This window comes from Accipiter gentilis, chromosome 7 (assembly GCF_929443795.1).
Source record: "Accipiter gentilis chromosome 7, bAccGen1.1, whole genome shotgun sequence".
NCBI lineage: Eukaryota > Metazoa > Chordata > Aves > Accipitriformes > Accipitridae > Astur > Astur gentilis.
The window spans coordinates 41,772,091-41,790,706 of record NC_064886.1 but is presented as its reverse complement, the minus strand read 5'-3'; the positions used below and the strand labels follow the sequence as shown (position 1 = coordinate 41,790,706).

The window sequence follows — 18,616 nt, the reverse complement described above, 5'->3', positions numbered from 1 at the left end:
TTACAAGCATTAAATCTTATCGCAGGCTGCAAGACAGGTAAGGATATACCAGGATTATTGCATGCGTCACTGAAACGCGGCCAACTCCGGCTGGGAACACATCAGCTATTTACCAGTGAGTGGCAAAGCGATGCAGCATTTTAGGACCGAGCGGGAAATAGAATCTGGTATTGAACTGGAACAGCAGCAAGACTTTTAAAATGTGAAATAAATTACCGGGGCTGATCGGTGGTCGGGATATCGAGTTAATGTCCGGTGGGCAGCGTTCGTAAAGGGCAGGGAGGGGGCCGGTGCTTTCGGCAAAGGGCCGTGGCAGCCGTCCCACCGGCGTGAAGGAGGCCACGGTGCTTTTCCACGCTGCTTTGGGGAGGGGGAGCTGCACAAAGGGCCGCGGCGTGGGGAGGGGGCAGGCGGCTGAGACAGCCGGGATGGAGGGGGAGGGAACAACGGGTGCGGGCCGCCCGGCGTGGGGCGTGGGGGGGGGGTGTCACTGCTGCGCGAATCCCCGCGTGGGGCCGCTTCTAAACCCCCTCGGTGGGGGGCGTTTGTAAATACCCCCCCCTTCCCCTCTGTGGGGGTCCCTCTGCACCCCCCGCAGCTCCGAGCTGGGCTGGGGGAGGGGGGGGGGGAGGCGGCAGCAGCCAGCGGCTCGTTCCTCCCCCCCCCCCCCCCCGGCTCCCCCCGTGGCGGGCAGGTCGCGGAGGGTGGGGGGGGGAACCGGGGAGGAGCCGGGCCGGGGGCGCCGGGGCCGGGAGGCGGCCGGCAGCCGCCCTTCCTCCGCGCCGCCAGCGGGACCCAAACTTTCGCACCGAACTTTTATTCCGGGTTTTATTTTATTTTTTTTTTCTTTTTTGGCCGTCGGTTGGGGATATTTTGTTGTTGTTGTTGTTGTAGTGGGGTTGGTTTTTTTTTCGGGTTGGGGGGGTTTTTTTGGTGTTTTTTTTTTTTTTTTTTTTTTTTCTTTTTTTTTTTTTTTTTTCCTCTCGTTGCCTTCTCCGCGGCGGGAGGAGGCGGGCGGGAGACGGCGGCGGGGGGGTGGGGGGGGAGGTGTGGGGGGGTTGGTGGTGGAAGAGAACGCTCCGCAAACCCGCCCCCCGAGCCTGCGTGTCCGGCGGAGCCGCGGGATGAGCCGGGGGCGGCGATGAGCGCGGCGGGGCCGGGGGCGGCGGCGGCGGCGGCGGCGGCGGCGGGGCCGCTCTCCCGCAAGCAGCGGCTGATGGCCGCGCTGGCGGCCGGCGAAACGACGGTGGCGGGCGGTCCCGGGGTTCCTCAACCCCCGGCGGCTCCTCTTTGCTGTTTCATCTGCGGCGGCGGCATCAGCCGCGGCAAAGAACTCAAGCTTCAAGTACGACCCCCCCGCGACCACCGACCCTTCTTCCCTTTCCTCCAACACCAGGAACCGGCTCCCGGAGCCCGCGCCGTCTCGGCGGAGGGTTGCGCTTTGGTCTGCGCCGTCTGCCGCTGTTTTTTGGGCGAGCAGTGGGACTCCTTCGAGCGCAGCCGCACGCCGGTGGAGAAGCGCATGTACTGGCTCAAGCGGCCCCATCAGTGCGAAGCGGCGGCGGCGGCGGCGGCGGCGGCGGGGGGGCGGCGGCGGCGGCGGCGGAGGGGGGGGGGGGGGAACCGGGTTGCGGCGGGGGGCGACGGGCTGGGACCCCGCCGCGCCGCCGCGCCGCCCCGCCGGCCGGGAGGAGGAGGAGGAGGAGGAGGAGGAGGAGGAGGAGGAAGAGGAGGAGGAGGAGGAGGAGGAGGAAGGGCCGGCAGCCGGTTCCGACCTCTCGGAGCTTTCCGACGCCGAGCCCCTGTCGGAGCCCGAGGGGGCGGGAGGCGCGACGCGGACCCCCCCGGCGGTGGCGGTGGCGGCGGTGGCGGGCAAGCGGGGGCCGCCCTGCTGTTCCTCGGAGGACAGCGAGATCAACATCACCAGCGAGGAGGAGGAGGAGGACGAGGACGAGGAGGAGGACGAGGAGGAAGGCGGCCAACGGCCCGCTTGGGCGTCGGGCACCGCCTGCTACATCTGCGGCAGCCCCTTGTCGCCCACCGCCCAGCACCGCGTCCACGTGCAGAAGCAGGAGAAGACCTCGCCGGCCCCCTTTTTCCCCTTCCTCTGGCTGCACAGCCCCCCGCCGGGCGCCCAGCCCCTCTCGCCCGCCGGCAGCACCCTGGTGTGCCCCTGCTGCTTCGCCTCCCTCATGCAACAGTGGCAAAGCTTCGAGTTGGCCAACGTGCCCGTGCTGCAGCGGCTCTACGTGGTGCCCCTCAACGCCGGTGCCATGCCCGCCAAGGGCCGGCGAGGGCTGAAGGAGGACGGGACGGGCGCCCCGCCGGCGCCCGAGGCTTGCTACCTCTGCGGGGAGGAGTGCGGCAAGGAGGCGAGGCCGGTGGCCGCCAAAATCACCAACGGCAATGCGAAGAGCACCATGCATTTCCCCTTCCTCAGCCTCCTGCCTTGCCCGCCCGGCGCCAAGGGGCTGAACAAGCACTGGGAGGTGAGCAGCTGCCGCAAGTGCTTCGGGGTCTTGCAGGACCTGTGGGCCATGTACAGGGCCTGCCACAACGAGGAGCTCATCACCTCGGTGCAGAGCTTCCTGGGGAGGTACCACCAGGTCTTCTCCGCCGGCGACCCCGGCGGCCTCGCCGGCCACCCCGCCGTCAAGCCCGGTCCCACCTCCGTCTGCTACATCTGCGGGGCCGAGCTGGGAGCCGGCAAAGAGTTCCAGCTCAACGTCAACCCGCCGGGGCGATTTGGGGAGAAGGAGCCCTTTTTCCCCTTCCTGACGGTCTACCCGCCCGCCCCGCGGGCCAGACCGGCCGACTCCACCGGGCTGGTGGCCACCTGCGTCCTCTGCTACCACGACCTGCTGGGGCAGTGGCTGCAGCACGAGGGCAGGAACTCCCACCACCCCAGCAGCGCCTGGTCCCGGCAATACAAAGTGGAGACCTTCGTCTGCTTCTTCTGCCGGCAGGAGAAGAAGCGATGCCTTGGATTAAAAGCGGTTCAAGTGGCCAGGCTCCCCGTCTTCCTCTACACCCTCCGCGTGGCCAACAGCTTGCTGGTGGATGACGGGAAGCAGCTGACCATCGGCGCTTGTGCCGAGTGCGGTGCCGTGGTCCTGGCCGGCAAGAGCATGACCCCGCCGGAGCTGCTGGCGGCGGCACCCCCGGCTCTCCTCCCCAAGGTAAGGCGGTTGGCCCGGACCCCCTCCCTCCCCTCCCGGCGTTTCCCAGCTCTGGCATCGAGGAGGAGGTGGAGCGGTGACATAGATGGATGCTCTCCATTTGGGTCTGGTCCCTGGGGGCGAACGCTAATGGATGGGGTGCCTTTAGCAATGAACTTTTGGAGCTGTCAAGCTGCGAAGGAACAGATAAAAATCCTTCCAAGAGGTGGGGAGAGCCAAGACCCGTCCTGTTGCAGAAGCGCGTATCTGTGTTACTGGCGCCCGCTCGCTCGCAGCCCCGTGCGAGGGAGGCGGGGGCCAGCACCGAGCAAATTCTGAGCCCGTACCGCTTGCCGTCGAGGGTGATCAGAGGTGCCAGAGGGGAGGGAGGGCTGGCCAGCCTGCCCTCCGTGGCAGCATCCTCGGGCAGCTCGAAGGAACGCGTGGCCTCCGCCGCCGTAGGACCCTTCCCAAGTTATCTCCGGTTTTATAAGGTGCCTTAATCGAAGGGTTTCCCCCCGGAGAAACCCCAGCCCTTTAAGCAGGCCGGGGGCTGATGTGCGGGCTCGGGGCTGGGTGCCCCTCACCTGTGCTGCTCTGGTTATCCTGCAGCGAGGGACCCCCCCCAGGCAGCATTCCCCACCCCTCCAGCCCCCCATGCCCCCCCAAGCCGTCACGACAGAGCCCTGCAGCCCTGAAGGGTGTCACGGGTGTCATCGCCCGGGTGCTGCCAGTTTTCCAGGTTACTCTTCTCTGCACCTCCTGCCGGGGTTACGCGGGGTGCTTCGGGGGCATCATCTAGCAAGCGGCGTGGCAGAGCAAAGGTTTACTAGTCGGCAAGCTTGCTTTTCTTGTGGGCTGGGGAAATAACTGCTTTTATCCCCAAATTTCCAGCTTGCGGGAGCGTGCTGGAGAGCCGCTGCGCTGTATCTGCAAACCAGGCCCCAGGCCAGGCTCTGTAAAATGCCAGCATCCTAAATCCCCGAGTTGGTTTTCAAAGCCTTTCGGCTCTGTTCGTAGCCAGAACCCTGCGGCTCTGCGAAGCGCTGGCATTTTCTTTAGAAATGTAAACCAGCCCTTCCAAGACAGCGCTCCTTTTCTCTCCGGTTGCTCTCCCTTGGCTGGTTACAAATATAATTTTCCATTCAGCCATGCCGGCTCCCGAGCTTGGGTGGGGGGGGACGCTGCTTGGAAAGCCACCGGGCAGGAGCTGCATGCACCGGAGGGTCGGTGCGCGGTGTCGGTGCGGAGCGTGCCAGGCTGGCACGGGAGGTCGGGTTGGCACCGGCGATGGGAGTCATCCAGCAGCCATTGCTTTCGAGCAGTTTTCCCCAGGCTCCATCGTCCCGAGCCGGACAGCCCCGACATCATCGCAGGTCGTTTGTGGATGCAGATGATTTATTTTCAGGCTTGCCCGCGCGGGAGTCTGCTTCCAGCCAAAAGAACTTGCTGTGCGCCGAGGGGTCTGAGATGGTGGAGACTTTCTGGATGTCGGAGCTGCTGAGGGGCTGCACGGGTTGCGATGCCCACGTGGTCACGGCCACGCTGCCTTGTCTGTCCGTCCGTTGGCATTTTGCAAGGTGCTGGAGCCCTTGCTGGCTGGTGGCCGTGGAGAGCTTGGGAGCCGGGCGAGCATCCTGTGGTGCTAACCTGGGGGGGCGATGCTCCAGCAGAGCCTGGGTGGGTGCAGCTGGTGCGGGGGGCGGCATCCGCGTGTCCCCAGCTGGTGTTTCACGCCTCTGCCCAGTTAGTGTCCCCAAGCCACGTCATGGGGACGTGATGGACAGCAATTCCGTCCCAGCTCAGATGCTGGCGTTGGGTGCTCAGGCATGCTTTGTGTGGGGTTTCTTAGTGACCCCCCCCCTGGAACCTGGTGTTTCTCAGGCACTCCGGTCCTCGTCCCTGCTGGCCCCAGCCCCAAACTCCCACTTGGGCTCCTGCCTGCAACCCAGTCTCTCTGACCCGAGCGGCTCTGAAAAGCTTTTGTGTGGGGCTATGAAAGGCGGAGGGGGAGGAGGAGGAGGACGCAGAGGGTGTCCCAGGGAAGGGATGCTATTCAGTTCCTCCCTCTTGTTCCTGGGTTTGCTAATGAGCTAATTAAGGGGCTGCTACAACAGGCAGGGTGGCAGGAGGCAAGGCAGAGCTGCCTGGGGAGGGCACGGCCGGTCCAGGGGGCTGTTTTGCTTTGCTGGGCTCTGCCTTGTCCTGGTGGTGACTCTCTGGCTGGCCAGAAGGTCCTCTCCCCTTTTCCCTCCCTGTCTCCACATGCTTTCCATCAGGCTGAGACCTCACAGATGTCAAGGTTATTTAAAACATGGCTAATTTAACTGTCCCCTCCCTCAGTCAAACTTGCTGCTGAAAGTCACCCCGGACAAGCCTTTCACTCTTGTGTGACACCCAGGTCCCCATTCAAATGGGACCAGGCAGGAGGGAATGAGCCCGAGGGCTTAAAACCATCTCCCCGTTCCTCCTCGCAGCTCTGCAACTTCATTTTTGGAATGCACGTGCTTTTTCACGCACCCAGCGTTGACACCCCCCTGCACGTTGGGCTGGTGGTTTGCTACTGTCCTGCCTGCAGGTGGTTGACCCAGATGGCTCAAAGTTTGAGGCACTGGGTGAATACACCAAATACCACCAGACAGCCCCACGTTCCCCTCTCTTAGCAGGGCAGCAAGAGCAGGATGGAGCTCAGGTCCTCTCTGTAACAGCTTGGAGGTGCTAACGAGGGAACCCCATGTCTGAGGCTCGTCAGGAGGGGTGAGGCTCCGGTATTTTGGGTGGGGTTGGTGCTTCTGCTGCTGGTTTGGTGTTGGGGAGCAGTGGGGCAGGTGACGGTCTATGGAGGTGTGGTGGTCCCTGGGGTCCTACCTGCTGCGGGAGGGACTCCTGGAGGTAAGCTCTGCCTGGCAGAGGGGCTGCTGCAGAAACCTTGCTGTTGTTGGCTTGCCTGGAGCGGGTTTGGGTTCTCCCACCAAGAAAAAATGGCAATGCTGAGCTTTGGTAAGAGTGTCCCGGCATAGGTGTCCTTTGGCTTGTCACCCCTGGTCCCCTCCCAGGTGTGCAGATATGCGCCGTCAGAATGCATCTTCGTTTCAGTTGTGCTCCTTGCAAGGGAGACCTGTGCAGATCTACGCGCCGGTCGGTGCAGGGCTCTTGAGTTTAGGGTGGCTGCTGCCACCAGGTTTGATGTCTCATCCTCCCGATCTGGAAAAACCACCTGGGCATCCCACTGCCGAGCCCCCGCTGCCGGCCGGGAGGAGCCGGTTCCCCGGGGTGCTGCGGGATGGGCAGCCGCTGCCAGCGGAGCAGGTGTTGAGGCCAATTACGTTGAATAAACCATAAAACGCCCAGGCTTGGCCGGTGTCCAGCGGTGATGCTGACCCACATCCCTGGCCGTGCCTGCTGAAGAGGCCTCCGAAGCTGCCCCTCGAGCCCTCCTGCCCTCTCTAAAGGGGCAAAGTGCTGCCTCGCTGGCGCTGCCGGGTCAAGGGATGCTTGTGCTTGACCCGGCTGGCGTTTTCTGTGCTTGCTCCCATCCTTTCTCTCTGCTGGCACTGGGAAAAGCTTCCCCTGCCTTTCCGACTCTCCCAGTCTTCACCTGCCACCGCTCTTTTGCTGCAGTTGCGTACCTGTAAAAGTGAGCTCCGTGGGTTTGTTTGGGGTTTTGTTCCCTTCATGCAACTTTTTTGCAAACACACTCAGGTTTCTGGAAAGCTCTCAATTCCCACCGTAACTCGAGCAAAGCTGTTCAGGTTTGCTTTGGGTGCTGCCCGGCACCATGCAAAATTTGTAGCTGATACCATCCCGCTCCTCGGGAGCACCCGGAGCTCGCTGCCGTCTCTCCAGCCTTGTCCTCAGGCCGGTTTCTGAGCATTGCATCTGGTGTTTTCCATCTCCCGTCCCTGCTTTGCAGGGGACACCTGGCTCTTGTTGCGTGGGGCTGTATCTGACAGGGCACGGTCAGACTTACGGGGCCGAGTTTGCTGCATTTATTGCTCGGCAGCGGTGGTGTTAGCTCAGCTGGGGATTTGGCCCCATTTTTTCAGGTTGAGCTCCAAAGGTCATGCTGCATTTCCAAAACGCTACGTCAAGCTTACAGCTGTTGGTGGGCATTTTCTTTTTGGCTTTTGAAAAAGGTTTTGGGCAAACATCAAAGGGTCCTTGTGTTCTCAACTAAACCTTGTCCCACTGACGCTGAGCAGCAGCCGAACCTCCTGCGTGCCGTGAAAGCGAACCCAGGAGGTAGGGGGTGACACCTGACCCTCCTCCCACTTTGCACCGTGCCAAATTCCCGGTAAGGGTACGGATATTCGGGTGTATTGCAGCATGAGAAATAAGAAGCCTGTGCAGGAAGGGTCCCAGGTCGTGGCCAGGCAAGTAGGACCTCTGCCTTGTTTGCATCTTTTATTAATTTTGAAGCAAACCAAAAACCTTCAGGTGACCGGCAGTGTTTTGGGTGGTTGCGCAGTCTCTGCCAAGCTGATGGCTACTCCGTGTGTCCCCAGCCCAGGCTTCATGTGTGGGCTCTGGAGGGGTGACACTGGCTGCATCGGGCTTCTGCTTGTCCCTTAAACGTCAGGGAGGAGCAGAACTGGTCTCGCTCAGCTCAGTTTTTTTGGCTTCCAGCTCGGGTTGGCTTTGGTGGTTATACCTGTGCTTGTGCCAATTTTTGCCATCACTAATTCTAGCAGATACAGAGCAAAATCAGGCCAGGGTATTTTAAGCCACCTTTATTGGGATAAACCTGTTTTGTTTGCAGCATATGTCTAGGTAAAGATGTTTTTAGCGAGGCTCACCTTGCCTTTCAGCAAAGCAGCTTCCTCCGCAGCGCTTGCTGCGGCTAACCCTGACCGGGTCTGGCATTTTGGGATGGGATCTCAATCCCAGCACGGAGGTGGCGATATAATCATGATATGACTTCACGTCTCGGGGCACGGCCTCCCGCGGGATCGTGTTCCCAGATGGCAAACAAAGAAACAACACGAGGAAAATGTGCCGCTTGCTTTTTCCTGCTGATGAGGTCAGGGTGGGTTTGGTATGTACCCAGCCCCGCTGGAAACCTGTGCCCCTCCGTCCCTCCTCATCCTCACCCGCCACTTAGGTTGTTTCAAAGCCACACCGTGGGCTGGTGGCTCTTCCCTCTGGGGTCTCTGGCCGGGGGCGCGCGTCCTTCAACCGCGGTGGTGGGGGGAACAGCGAAGGGGCCCTTTTGCTTTGGCCGGTCTGACCTTGCTGTACCAGCTGTCCAAAATACCAGGGCTCCCGCGCCACTGCCAGCCGCCGTGTCCTCCAGACCTTGTGCTGACTCCACAGCTCACCAGCTGGCTGCTATATATTTATTTTTTAACCCCCCCTCCCACCCCTTGCCTTCTCTCTGCCTTTCCCAAAAGCAGCAGCGGAGGACCGGCAGCTCGAGCGATGCCTCTCTTCTGCAGTCACCTGCCAAAAATGCTGGCCCGAAATGTGTGCTGCCCAGGAAACCCTGCCTGTACCCCCCCAAATACCCCCCCCCCGCCAGCTCCCCAGGGGAGAGGGACCGGCTCTGCTCTGGTCCCCTGCAGTGAAGATGCTTTCGCAACCTCTGGAGCATCTTGCAGCAGCCTCCCTGTCTGCGCTTCGCGCGAAGCCGCGGCCAAGTCGGGAGATGGGGTAGAGGGACGGATGGACGGCTCTGGCTGTTGCAGATGGACAAATGTTTTGTTCGGATACTTGGCCTTTCTCAGCCATCTGGGAAGCACGGTCGCAGAGGGCAGCCCGGGATGCTCTTTGGCCGCTTCCCAGCAAGGAGGAACCTCCCCGCAGCAGCAGCATGGGTGCCTGGTTTTGCAGCTATGTTGGTAAAGGCAGGAGCTGGCTTTTCACCATCCTGTGCCCCACCGTGTGCCAGCGGGGTCCTGTGCCAACACCCCTGCTGTCACCATCCTCGGGGGCTGAGCCGGGGCTGAGGAGATGTCTCCATCTCCCGAGCAGGTTTGGGGGACCCGTGAGGTTTTGGGGACCTCCTGGGCACGGGGCACAGCTGGTTTGCCAGGAGCCTGTTTGCACCTCGCTGGGTGCGATGGGTGCCTGCTGTGCCCTGGATATGTTCCCATGCTGGGTGGGGTTTTTTTTTGGGGGGGGGGCCCTCTGTTTGCTCTCCGGGGGGCAGCTTTGGTACGTGCTGCTCAGAGAGGGGTGCTCCCTGGCTCCCCAGGAAGGGCTGTCGGCCAAACAGCTCCCACCGGTCCTGTGCTGCTGGGCAGCATCTGGCCAGATGTTGCCCTTCCTCTCTGCAGCAAAGGGCCTGTGCCGCATGCTGGCATCCTGGGCTTGAAGGGATGGCATGGAAATGTCCCTCTGGTGCGTTGGGGAGCGGGAGGAAGACGCTGCCCTCCTTGGGGACTGCCAGGCTGGCGACTTGGGGGGGTTCCTTGCAGGGGCAAATCCTGGAGGATGGTGGGGCGGGAGCATCCCGGTGCGTGAGAAGCAGGGTGGGACCTTGCGAAGGAGCCACCGGAGCTTGGCTGGCGGTGGCAGGCTCCCAGCCACGCTGGGCTTTCCTCTGCTGTGAGCAGCTGGCGATGGGAGACCTTCCAGCGGCGCAATCCTCTCGGGCCCTGGCCCAGGGCTCCGACAGCTCCGGGTCCCCCCCCTGCCGCCAAGGCGGGTGGCAGCGATGCCTCGAGTGTGCCTTGGCTCCTCGCAGAGCCAGCGCGGTGTGTTGGCAGGTGCCAGCCTGGCTTTCGGGGATGCGATGCTTCTCCTTACTCGCATCTCTGTTTGCAAAAAGGAATCACGCCCAACCATCAGAACCCGATTCCCCTCGCTCTGCCGTGAAGAGGATGCCGGAGCCCCGGTGCCAGCCCGGGGCTGCCGCGGGCAGGTCGCGGTTTGCTCCTGCTGCCGGGCGAGCAGCTGCTCCGGCACGGCGCTGGCGGCCCTGCCGGCTTCTCCCCCCTTCCCCGGCTGCCCCGGCGCACGCGAGGCTTGCTGCGGTGTGGCTGGATAAACAGCCTTGTGCAGCTGGCCTGGCCTCGGAGTGACTTTTTTCCCCCCCTGGACCTTCAGTAGCAGGGCGGTGAGGAAGAGGATGGCTCCGGGAGGGAGTTTTGGCTGGGCTGGGAGGAAGACCCCATTACCTGGGTGCGCTTTGCAGCCTGGCATGAGTATGACGCTGCTTCTCCCTCTTTATTTTCCTTATTTTCCTCCCCCCGCTTCCACGCTAGTGCAAGTGCTGCCGGGCTTTAGTAGCTCTCGGGAGACTGAAGTCATCTGTTTACCCATGGAGCTGGCGTGCTTGGAGCAGCAGCTGCCCCGGCTTTCCTTCCCTAACCTGCTGGCCCCGCGGCGAGGTGCCTGTGCCGAGCGTGCCGCGACCTGCGCCGGTGCAGGGTGAGCACCGCGGCTGCCTCGCGTCGCACGCCGGTGGCACGTGCAAAACAGGGCTGGGGGTGTCCGTGCCGTCGTGCCCCTCCAGCCAGAGAAGTGCCGAGACGCTGCGTTTCGGTGCCTCTGTACGAGCATGGGGTGCCAGACGGGCTGTTTCTGGTTGCAGCGGGGACTTGCCGTGGGATTTACCGGGGGTTATTCAAGCCCTTGCGCGCAAACTCGGGTAATCGGCGTCTGGCCTGGTGCTGCTTCTTCTTGCCGGTATCCGGCAGGGCCGGCCGTGGCATTGCCCGCCCCGGTACCCGGGGAGACCCAGGTGCTGCCATGGCTGGTAGGAGTGAGCGATGGGGTGCTACGTTTTGGGGCTGGTTTCGACCAGGGGTGCGTGGGGAGGGTCCTGGCACACCCCCACTCCCCTGCCCCGTGAGGGATGCGGAGGGTGACAGGAGGGCTCGCAGGGACTGGTTTGCACCCCATGCTCTCTCCCAGCTCTTCCCGGTGAATTTTTGGCTTCTAGTTGGGAGGTAAAACAAGGCTGAGACCCAGCTGGGGTGCAAGGGAGGGTCATTAGGGGAGATGGGTGGTGGTGACGCTGCAGCCAGGAGCATCCCCCCCTTTGCCGCAGGGACAGGCAGCTGCCTGCTGTGTCCGGAGGGCAGGAGCGCCGTACTGGTTTCCAGCCAGGGAGGATGCTGGGGCCAACTTAGCACAGAGCCCAGGCTGTTCCTGGGGCTGCCTGCCCCTCTGTGACCCCCCCCCCCCCTTGAGGCTGCATCCCAGCATGCTGGCTCCCAGTGTGTCCCCAGCATCTGCTTTTGGGACTGGGGACTTCCATCACGGGGGTATCTCACCCCTCCAAGCCCCAGCCAGGGCTGGGTGCCTGTTCCTTCGGGACCCACGGCACAACCCTCCGTTGCAGCCCTGTGCAGGGCGGTTGACCCTCCAGAATGGTTTTAATCGTCCCCTCTGGCTTTGCCCCCCTTGGAAGGGGGGAGCGCATCAGTTGATGGCTCCGAGGGGGCCACCAGTAGCCACCTCGGTCCCCGGGGAGCCAGACACGAGGATGCTGCGCTCGCTGGTAGGGACCTTGGAGCAATTTTGGTGACGGCCAAGGCGTCTGCCTCTCGCTCGGCGGTTTGCAGCCGCAGCGGAGCGGACAGACCCAGGGAGGGAGGGAGGGACGGACAGACGGACGGACAGCTGCGCAAGGCGTCTCGGGGGCCGCACGCGGGGTGCGGGGCGAGCAGCGAATTGCCACCGTCACCTCCCATCTGCTTGCAGCATGTTTCTGGAAGAGGGCTGACTTCAGTCGGCCATGAAGCTTTTCATCGAGTGATGATCAAGTGCTGGTGATTTCAGATATTACCCTGGCCAGGAATAAATATATATATATATATATGTATGTCTCCCACCCTCCCTCCTTGTCTTCGCTGCTAAAACAGCTGCATTTTCTTCTCTCCATCTCTCCCCCCCGGCTCCTCGGAGCAGGCAGCATGAGTTATCCCAAAGTGAAAACATGGCGAAGACAAGGCTCTTCAGTTTTCCCGGGAGGTAACCATGCCAAGGTCAACCCGGCACGGGGATGGAGCCCTGGCTGCTGCCGCCGCCCCGGTTTTCAGGTGCGGGTGGGCACCCTGGGGAGCCGGGGGGGGGAAACCGCCTCTCCTGCCTGCAGACAGAGTCCAGATGCCCTGGCTGTGGCGTCTCTGGAGGGGGAGATGAATTCGCTCCTGCCGTCTTCTGTTTTCAGTCCAGAACATCTGCACAGTAACTGGGAAATCTGGGCTTTCTCCTGCTTCTCAGCCAGGTCCTGTCAGTCCTTTCCTCTTCCAAAAAGGGGTTTGGTGGTGGGTTGGTTTTTCTTTTTTTTTTTTCTTCCCCCTTCCCTCTGTTGCTTGTGCCCTGTAACCTGCTCCCTGCCGTGTATCCTGTTGAGGCTGTGCCCGGATTTTACTCCATGCAGCTGCTGCAAAGCAGGGGCAGCTTTTGGGGGACCCCCTGTCTCAGCCACCCCCTGAGCAGCCGGTTGGGGATGTGGACTCCCCCTGGAGCAGGTTTTCCCGTGGGGCTGTCCCTGGGTGGGTTGCTGGTGGCATGGGGATGCACTTGGGGTCACGCAAGCTGCTACATCGCTTATTTATTCCAGCTGTTTTTCCCTTGCTGATCTCCCCCTCCGCATCCTTGTGCTCTCAGGCCTGATCCTGCACCCCTCCTCTCCGAGCCTGGGCACTGCTTGCAGCATGCTTGGGACCGTATAACCCTTTTTCTGCCCGTGGCTCCCTCCCAAGAACTTGCACTGGGAAGCATGCAGGGCTGCGGCAGGGTGGGGGCCACCCTGGTCCCAAACCACCCACCCCTCCTGGCTCCCCCGTTATTTCCAGCAGCGAGCGGCTTGGCAAGCCTGGCCCCGGGCTGGCTGGGACGGCTCTTGGCTTGGCAGCATCCCGCACGGGTGAGGTTTCTTCTGCAGCCCCGCCGCTGGCTCGGGGTCTTGGCAGGGCTGTGCTTGGGGTGCTGGGCATCCCGGGCACCTCCTCTTCCTCACTGCTGCTTCTACAATGCCAGCGCCATTGCCACCGGGCAACGCATCCCCCCTGATATTTGCAAGCCTTGAGGAGTAAATCCTGCTTTCTCTGATGTCCTTCCTCCCCGTGCATGGGCAACCCTTGCTTTCAGCAACCTGACCTTCCTGCACCCAAGCTGCCAGGGTCCCGCAAACCCTAACCCCACTCCATCCTTCATCGTACCCCCTTATCCTCCCTCTTTGCCCTCCTCTTTTGTCCCTTTGCCGTGTTTCCCTCCCCGCCGCTTGCTGCCCTATTTCTGGCTGCGCTGGCTCCGTGCCTGGCGCCCTCCGCTCCGAGCGGAAGGAAGGGCTCCGGGGGGAAGGAGGGCAAAGCTTGGGTGATGCCAGCGGAGGTTTGACCCCCACCCCCAGCTTGGAGAAAGGACCGACTGATCAGAGGGCATTTGGGGCCACGGATCCCTCGTGGGTCCCCACGTGCGGAGCCGGTGGCTGGGTTTCAGACAGGGCGGCTCAGGGCGAGCTGGGGTCTTGCAGCACCCAAAGAGACAGCAGGGGAGGGTGATGCCACCCCTCTTTTGGCACTTTGGGGACCTCGGGGCAAGTGTCTGAATATGCAAGCAGCGTTGTCACCCCTTGGGTTTTCTGCTCCTGGAGGCGGGGGGACCTCTTGGGGTGGATGGGGCAATTTTGGGTGGGCTCACAAGGGCCAGCGTGCTTCCCGGCGGAGATGGCCGGGTGGGGTGGCTGGGACCTGGGCACCCCCGGGCACCTGGAGGTGACGTGCGCCTGCTGTCCCCGTCCTGGGGACAGCCGTACGGTCCTGGCTTCACAGCTGCTATTTCTGGCCGGTCCGTGGCCTCTGTGCCGCAATCACCAGCGCCGGGGCAGGCAGGGTCCCGCTGCCGGCAGCTGCTGCCCTTTTCATTCTCTCGGAGCCATGGGATGGATGGGGACGGGATGAGGAATCCCCCCCGGCGTGGGCAGCGATGGAAAAGCTTGAGACCTCTTGGGATCTCCCCCCACCCTACCCCACCAGCCCTGTTTTCCTCCTGTTTAAACCCGGCGTACGTCTCTGTTTGGTGGGCGGCTGTAAAAATAGCACTTGGTTTGAGTTAGGAGGGTGGCGAGGAAGGGCTGGGAGGGGGCCGGGGTGCGGGGGGGAGGTCCGGTTTCTCCCTTTCCTGGAGGAATTAGGGAGGCCACATGCTGCCAGGAGTGTTTGGCTGGTAGAGGCAAGCGGAGGCTCCGAGGAGGCGAGCAGGCGTCCGCACAGATGGAAATTTGATCACCCACGGCTCAACAGATTGTTTGATTTATTTTAAAATCAAGCAGATGGCTGCAACAGGAGTTTGTTTAAGTTCAGCTCCGAGCTGGGCCAACGGCCAGGATACTCGGGGGTAGGCGTGCCAAAAAATGTTCAATGACTTTGGTCATCACCCACCTCTCCTCCTCCTCCTCCCCGCTCCCTCGCTCCAGCGCACACACCCCGGCTCCCCCTCTTATCGCATCCTCGCCTTCATCTCTTGGCTCTAGCATCTCGCTTTGTCTCTCCCGGGCAGGCGCGCAGGCTTGCCCTCCACTTTTCCTCCCCGTAGACTCACTTGGGAGGATTTAACTCTTCCCCATCCATCCCCTTGTCCCGGCTCTCTTGTACCGTGGGGGTGCAGGGAGGGCCCCCCCAATGGAGAAAGGGAGCAGCCGCTTCCCTGGGATTCCTCCTCATCTCCTTCTTCTCCAGTTCTTGACTTGGGGTGCGGAGCTGGGGGGGACTGGAGGGGTGGGGGTCCCGGCTGGGTGCCCAGAGGGGTGTCCTGACCCATGTGGCTGTCCCTTCGTGGTGGGGAGGGGACTTGGTGTCCCCCCACCCTGCCCCAAATCAACAGTAAGCCTGAATAGAGATGGAGTCCCAGCAGTGTGCGATGCTACCGGATGGGGGGACGTTGAGTGCTTGGCTTGGGTCCCCCGTCTTGGGGTGACCTGGGGATGGAGAAGAGACCCCGATGCAGCACGTGGTGGCTGCGGATGCGTTTCTGGCCTCGCCGCCATATGGCTGGCAGGGAAGGGGCTGGAGGAACCGGTGGGAAGCAGCCTGGGATGTGCTAAACTGTCGTAAACGGGATGGGGGAGGCTGCGCTCAGGGTTTTAAATAGCTCTGTGCCACCAGGCTGGCTCTGCACGGGGGGTCTGGCCACCCCGGGACGGCGCAGGGTCCCCAGCACATGTGGCCGTGTCCCCTTGCCCTGCCAAAGGGCATCTTGGATACTCTCTGGAGCAGGGGCAAGGACCTCTCTGCATCTCCTGGGGCGAGCAAGTGGGATGCTCCAGGAGCACGGAGCATCCTGCTCCTGCTCCTGCTCCTTGGTGGCCTCGGGATGTCCTTTGCTAGCCCCGTGCACCTCCGGGCACCACGGCAGGTTCGGTGCATGGTCGGTGCACCCTCTCACCGTGGGTTTTCGAGCCGGGGGAATTGCCCGTCATCCCGTTCCTAGGAGCAGGGCAGCCAGGTGGTGGGACGAGGCTTTTCCCCAGCACCCAAGCCCTCACTGTGGTGGGGCTGGGGGCTGCGGGTGTCGCTGGGGAGAGGGGCTGGGGCTGGAAGGGGTTAAGGCAGGCGAAGGAAAACAAGAGTGCTGCAGGGCCTGGGTGGCTGACAAGCCAAACAACTGTTTTTGACTCACTGTTGCTGCCTTGCCAAGTGCAATTGCTTCCACATTCCCATCCCCTGGCTGGAGGGGCGCGGGGAGATGTTGGCTTTTCGTGGTCGGGAGGGGAAGGGGGATGCCGGGGGGGAGCGGCAGCGGGAAGGGCTGGCTCTGCACTGCTTTTTCTCGGCTCTTCTCTCTTTTATTCCCCTCCCTGCTGAGTGGCAGGAAGGGGCAGGGGGTGATGCTGTTGGGGGGAGGGGGGGGATGCTGCTACCAGGGTCGCTTGTGCCAGCTCCTGGTGGAGCATCCCTTCTGTCAAGCCCCAAAGGTGGGAGAGGGACTGGGGGGGGGGGGGGGGGGGGGCGCGCGAAATGCACCCCCTGGGTTGGGCTGCCCTGCCTTCTCATAGTGTTTGTCTGCAGGGGGGGACGGGGGACGGGACCCTGAAAGGTGGCTCCTTCCCTGCCGGGGGATGCCGATGGGTGTCGGGGGGCAGAGGCATCCCTTTGCCCCCTCTCCGGCTCCTGTACCCCCTCTCCCGCAGCAGCTAAGGATGGAGCACCCCCCCCCATCCTCAACACCCCTATTGCAGCCCCCTGGAGAATGACCCCATTGCAACTCTGCTCGGAGACGGGGGGGGGTGTCGTCTCATGTGGGGTCGGGCCCCCCACCGTGCCTGGCTGAGGCAGTGAACCTAGTGTGCTGGGGGAGCAAATCTGCCAGCAGGTTTTGGGGGGGATGCTAATAAAATCCCCAGGCCTCTGAGTGCTGGTGCCGTTTTGTTGCAGACAGCAAGAAATAAGCCCTTGGAGAAGAGGTTTGGTAGCTACAGCAAAGATTTGAGCTACTCGGGGTCGCTGCTTTGTGGAGTTAATTATCTTCTGAGTCTGGGTTTTTTGGTCTTTTTTTTTTTTTTTTTTTTTTTTCCTTCCTTGGGATTATTTCTTGGCAAACGAGGCGTTGTTTTAAAGCATGGAGCTCTGCTCCCTCTGAACTCCTGGCTGCTAAGTGGTATGTAGGAGATCCTGGTCTTAAAAACACCCAAAAAAACACACCCTCAAAAAAGCCCTGCTGCCTTTGCAGTGCAAATACACAGTCTGGGGCAGCTCAGGAAGATTTTGTGTGTGTTCCTGGAGCTGCTTCCTTGGGGGAGCTGGAGCAGGAGCCTCCCATGGGGGTCCTGGCACAGCATATCCCTCCCCAGCAGCGCTGGGTTGGAGTGTGGTGCTTCCCTGGGAGAACCGAGCAGCTCTGGACCGGCTGGGAGCGACCGTGCTGCAGAGGGGCTGGTGGTACGGGAGGATGCGGAGGAGATCCCCCAGGAGCAGCATCCAAGGGGAACGCTTGGTCCCTGCAGGGCTGGGGGCTGTTTGGTGTCCCCCCTCCAAAATCCAGCCTGGATTAGGGTGCCTGGAGGGAAACCCCCCAGCCTTTGGGAAGGCGTGAGGGTCATGCTGCGAGCCGGCCCTCGGGCGAGGAGGGGGTTTATGGGGCATCTTGGCTGGCAGCCGTTTCCCCTGTTGGGATGCCGCAGGGTTAGGATATCGCTCTGGCATCGGATCCCGCTTGCCTGCTGGTTCCTGGGGCTCTGCAGCCACCTCTCCCCACTTTACAGAGGTCGTTTCCCCCCTTCCCGGCTGCGGCGAGGGTCCGTGCATGCTGGAGGAGCCGGGGTTGTGGTGCAGGGATGCTGTCCTGGATGCTGTCAGCCACATGGGATAACTGTGGTCCTCTGACGGGAAGGCAGGCGAATGCACTCCCGCTCTGGCCCTGGAGCCACTCCTGCGGGATGCAACACTTCGGAGTGACTCCTCTTGCTCCTGCCGCTGGTACCTGTTTAATCTCAGCCTTCCGTGCTGAAACCTGGGGGAATGGATGCAGTGGCAGCTTTTGGGTGTTGCAGAGCGGGAGCTGGCAGCGACGGAGGTCGGGAGGAACATCTCTTCCCTCTTGATGCTGCAGGAAGGACTCGCAGAGCTTTGCCTGAAACATCCCGTGTCTGCCAGGGGTGCGGGAGAGCCGGTTCGTGCTCCGGTCCGGCAGCCGTGATGTTACAGCCCTGGCACAGACACGCTATCCGTCATCCTTGTGCCAGGAGGGCTGCCTGGCCAACCTCTGCCCGTACCCCCCGTGCATCCCCACCGCCCCGCGGGGTTCATCCTTGCTGCGCCCATCACCCTGGCATCGTGTCCCCCGAAGCAAATCCTCCAAACATTCCAGCGGGAGCTTTGCAAAAGAAGCAAAAGGCCCTCCCGGTGCTCCCCAACCGCAAAGTGGCAGGGGGTGCCTGTGTCCCCCTTGTCGGACACCTTGTTGGCTCCTAATTCGGACATGAGAAGGTAATTAGGGGCCGGGATCCCCTTTCCGAGGCAGCAGATGGGGCGCAGCGACGAAGCGTGGGGCTGGGGAGCAGCGGCGGAGGGGCCGGCGCGCAGCAGCTCTGCCTCCTAATGTGTTTGCAAATCCTCACCAGCTGAGGGGATTAAAGCCGGCATCTGGCTCGCTTTATAATATTAAAACAAAGGGAGTTGTAGGCGCCATGATCGGGGGCAGGCGAGGGAGGCAGGGAGCGGAGCTGGGGGGGGGGGGCCCGCTGATCTGCTTGCTGTGCTGGGAAAGTCTGCAGGAATCCCACCCCCAAAAACCCTTCCCGGGAGGTTTTCCCCAGGGAATAAAAAAAACCTAAGTGGGGGTGTCCTCACCCCACCAGGCTACCCAGCCCGTCTTGCCGTGGGGTGCAGGAGCCGGCTCCCACCCCCAGCCCCCCGGGATGAAGGGCAGCGCTGAGGATGCTGGAGGTGGGTGGGCTGCAGGGGTTGCTTTTTTTTTTTTTTTTTTTTTTTTTTTTGGGTTGGGGGGGGTTATATCTGCTTTTTTCCACCCCGTTGCGCTGTTCTGGAAGCGGCAAGAATTCAGGA

At 62.2% G+C, this 18,616-nt stretch overlaps 1 protein-coding gene across 1 annotated transcript in view; it reads left to right on the top strand.

Annotated features, from left to right (window-relative positions):
• Positions 1-2,263: 2,263 nt before the first annotated feature.
• The window catches only part of GSE1 (Gse1 coiled-coil protein), a 100,863-nt gene continuing 84,510 nt past the window's right edge, over positions 2,264-18,616 (top strand). Inside the window, exon 1 of the mRNA XM_049804326.1 lies at positions 2,264-3,179. Coding sequence (XP_049660283.1) covers positions 2,274-3,179 — 906 coding nt within the window. The 5' untranslated portion in view covers positions 2,264-2,273. The remainder of the gene's footprint in view (positions 3,180-18,616) is intronic.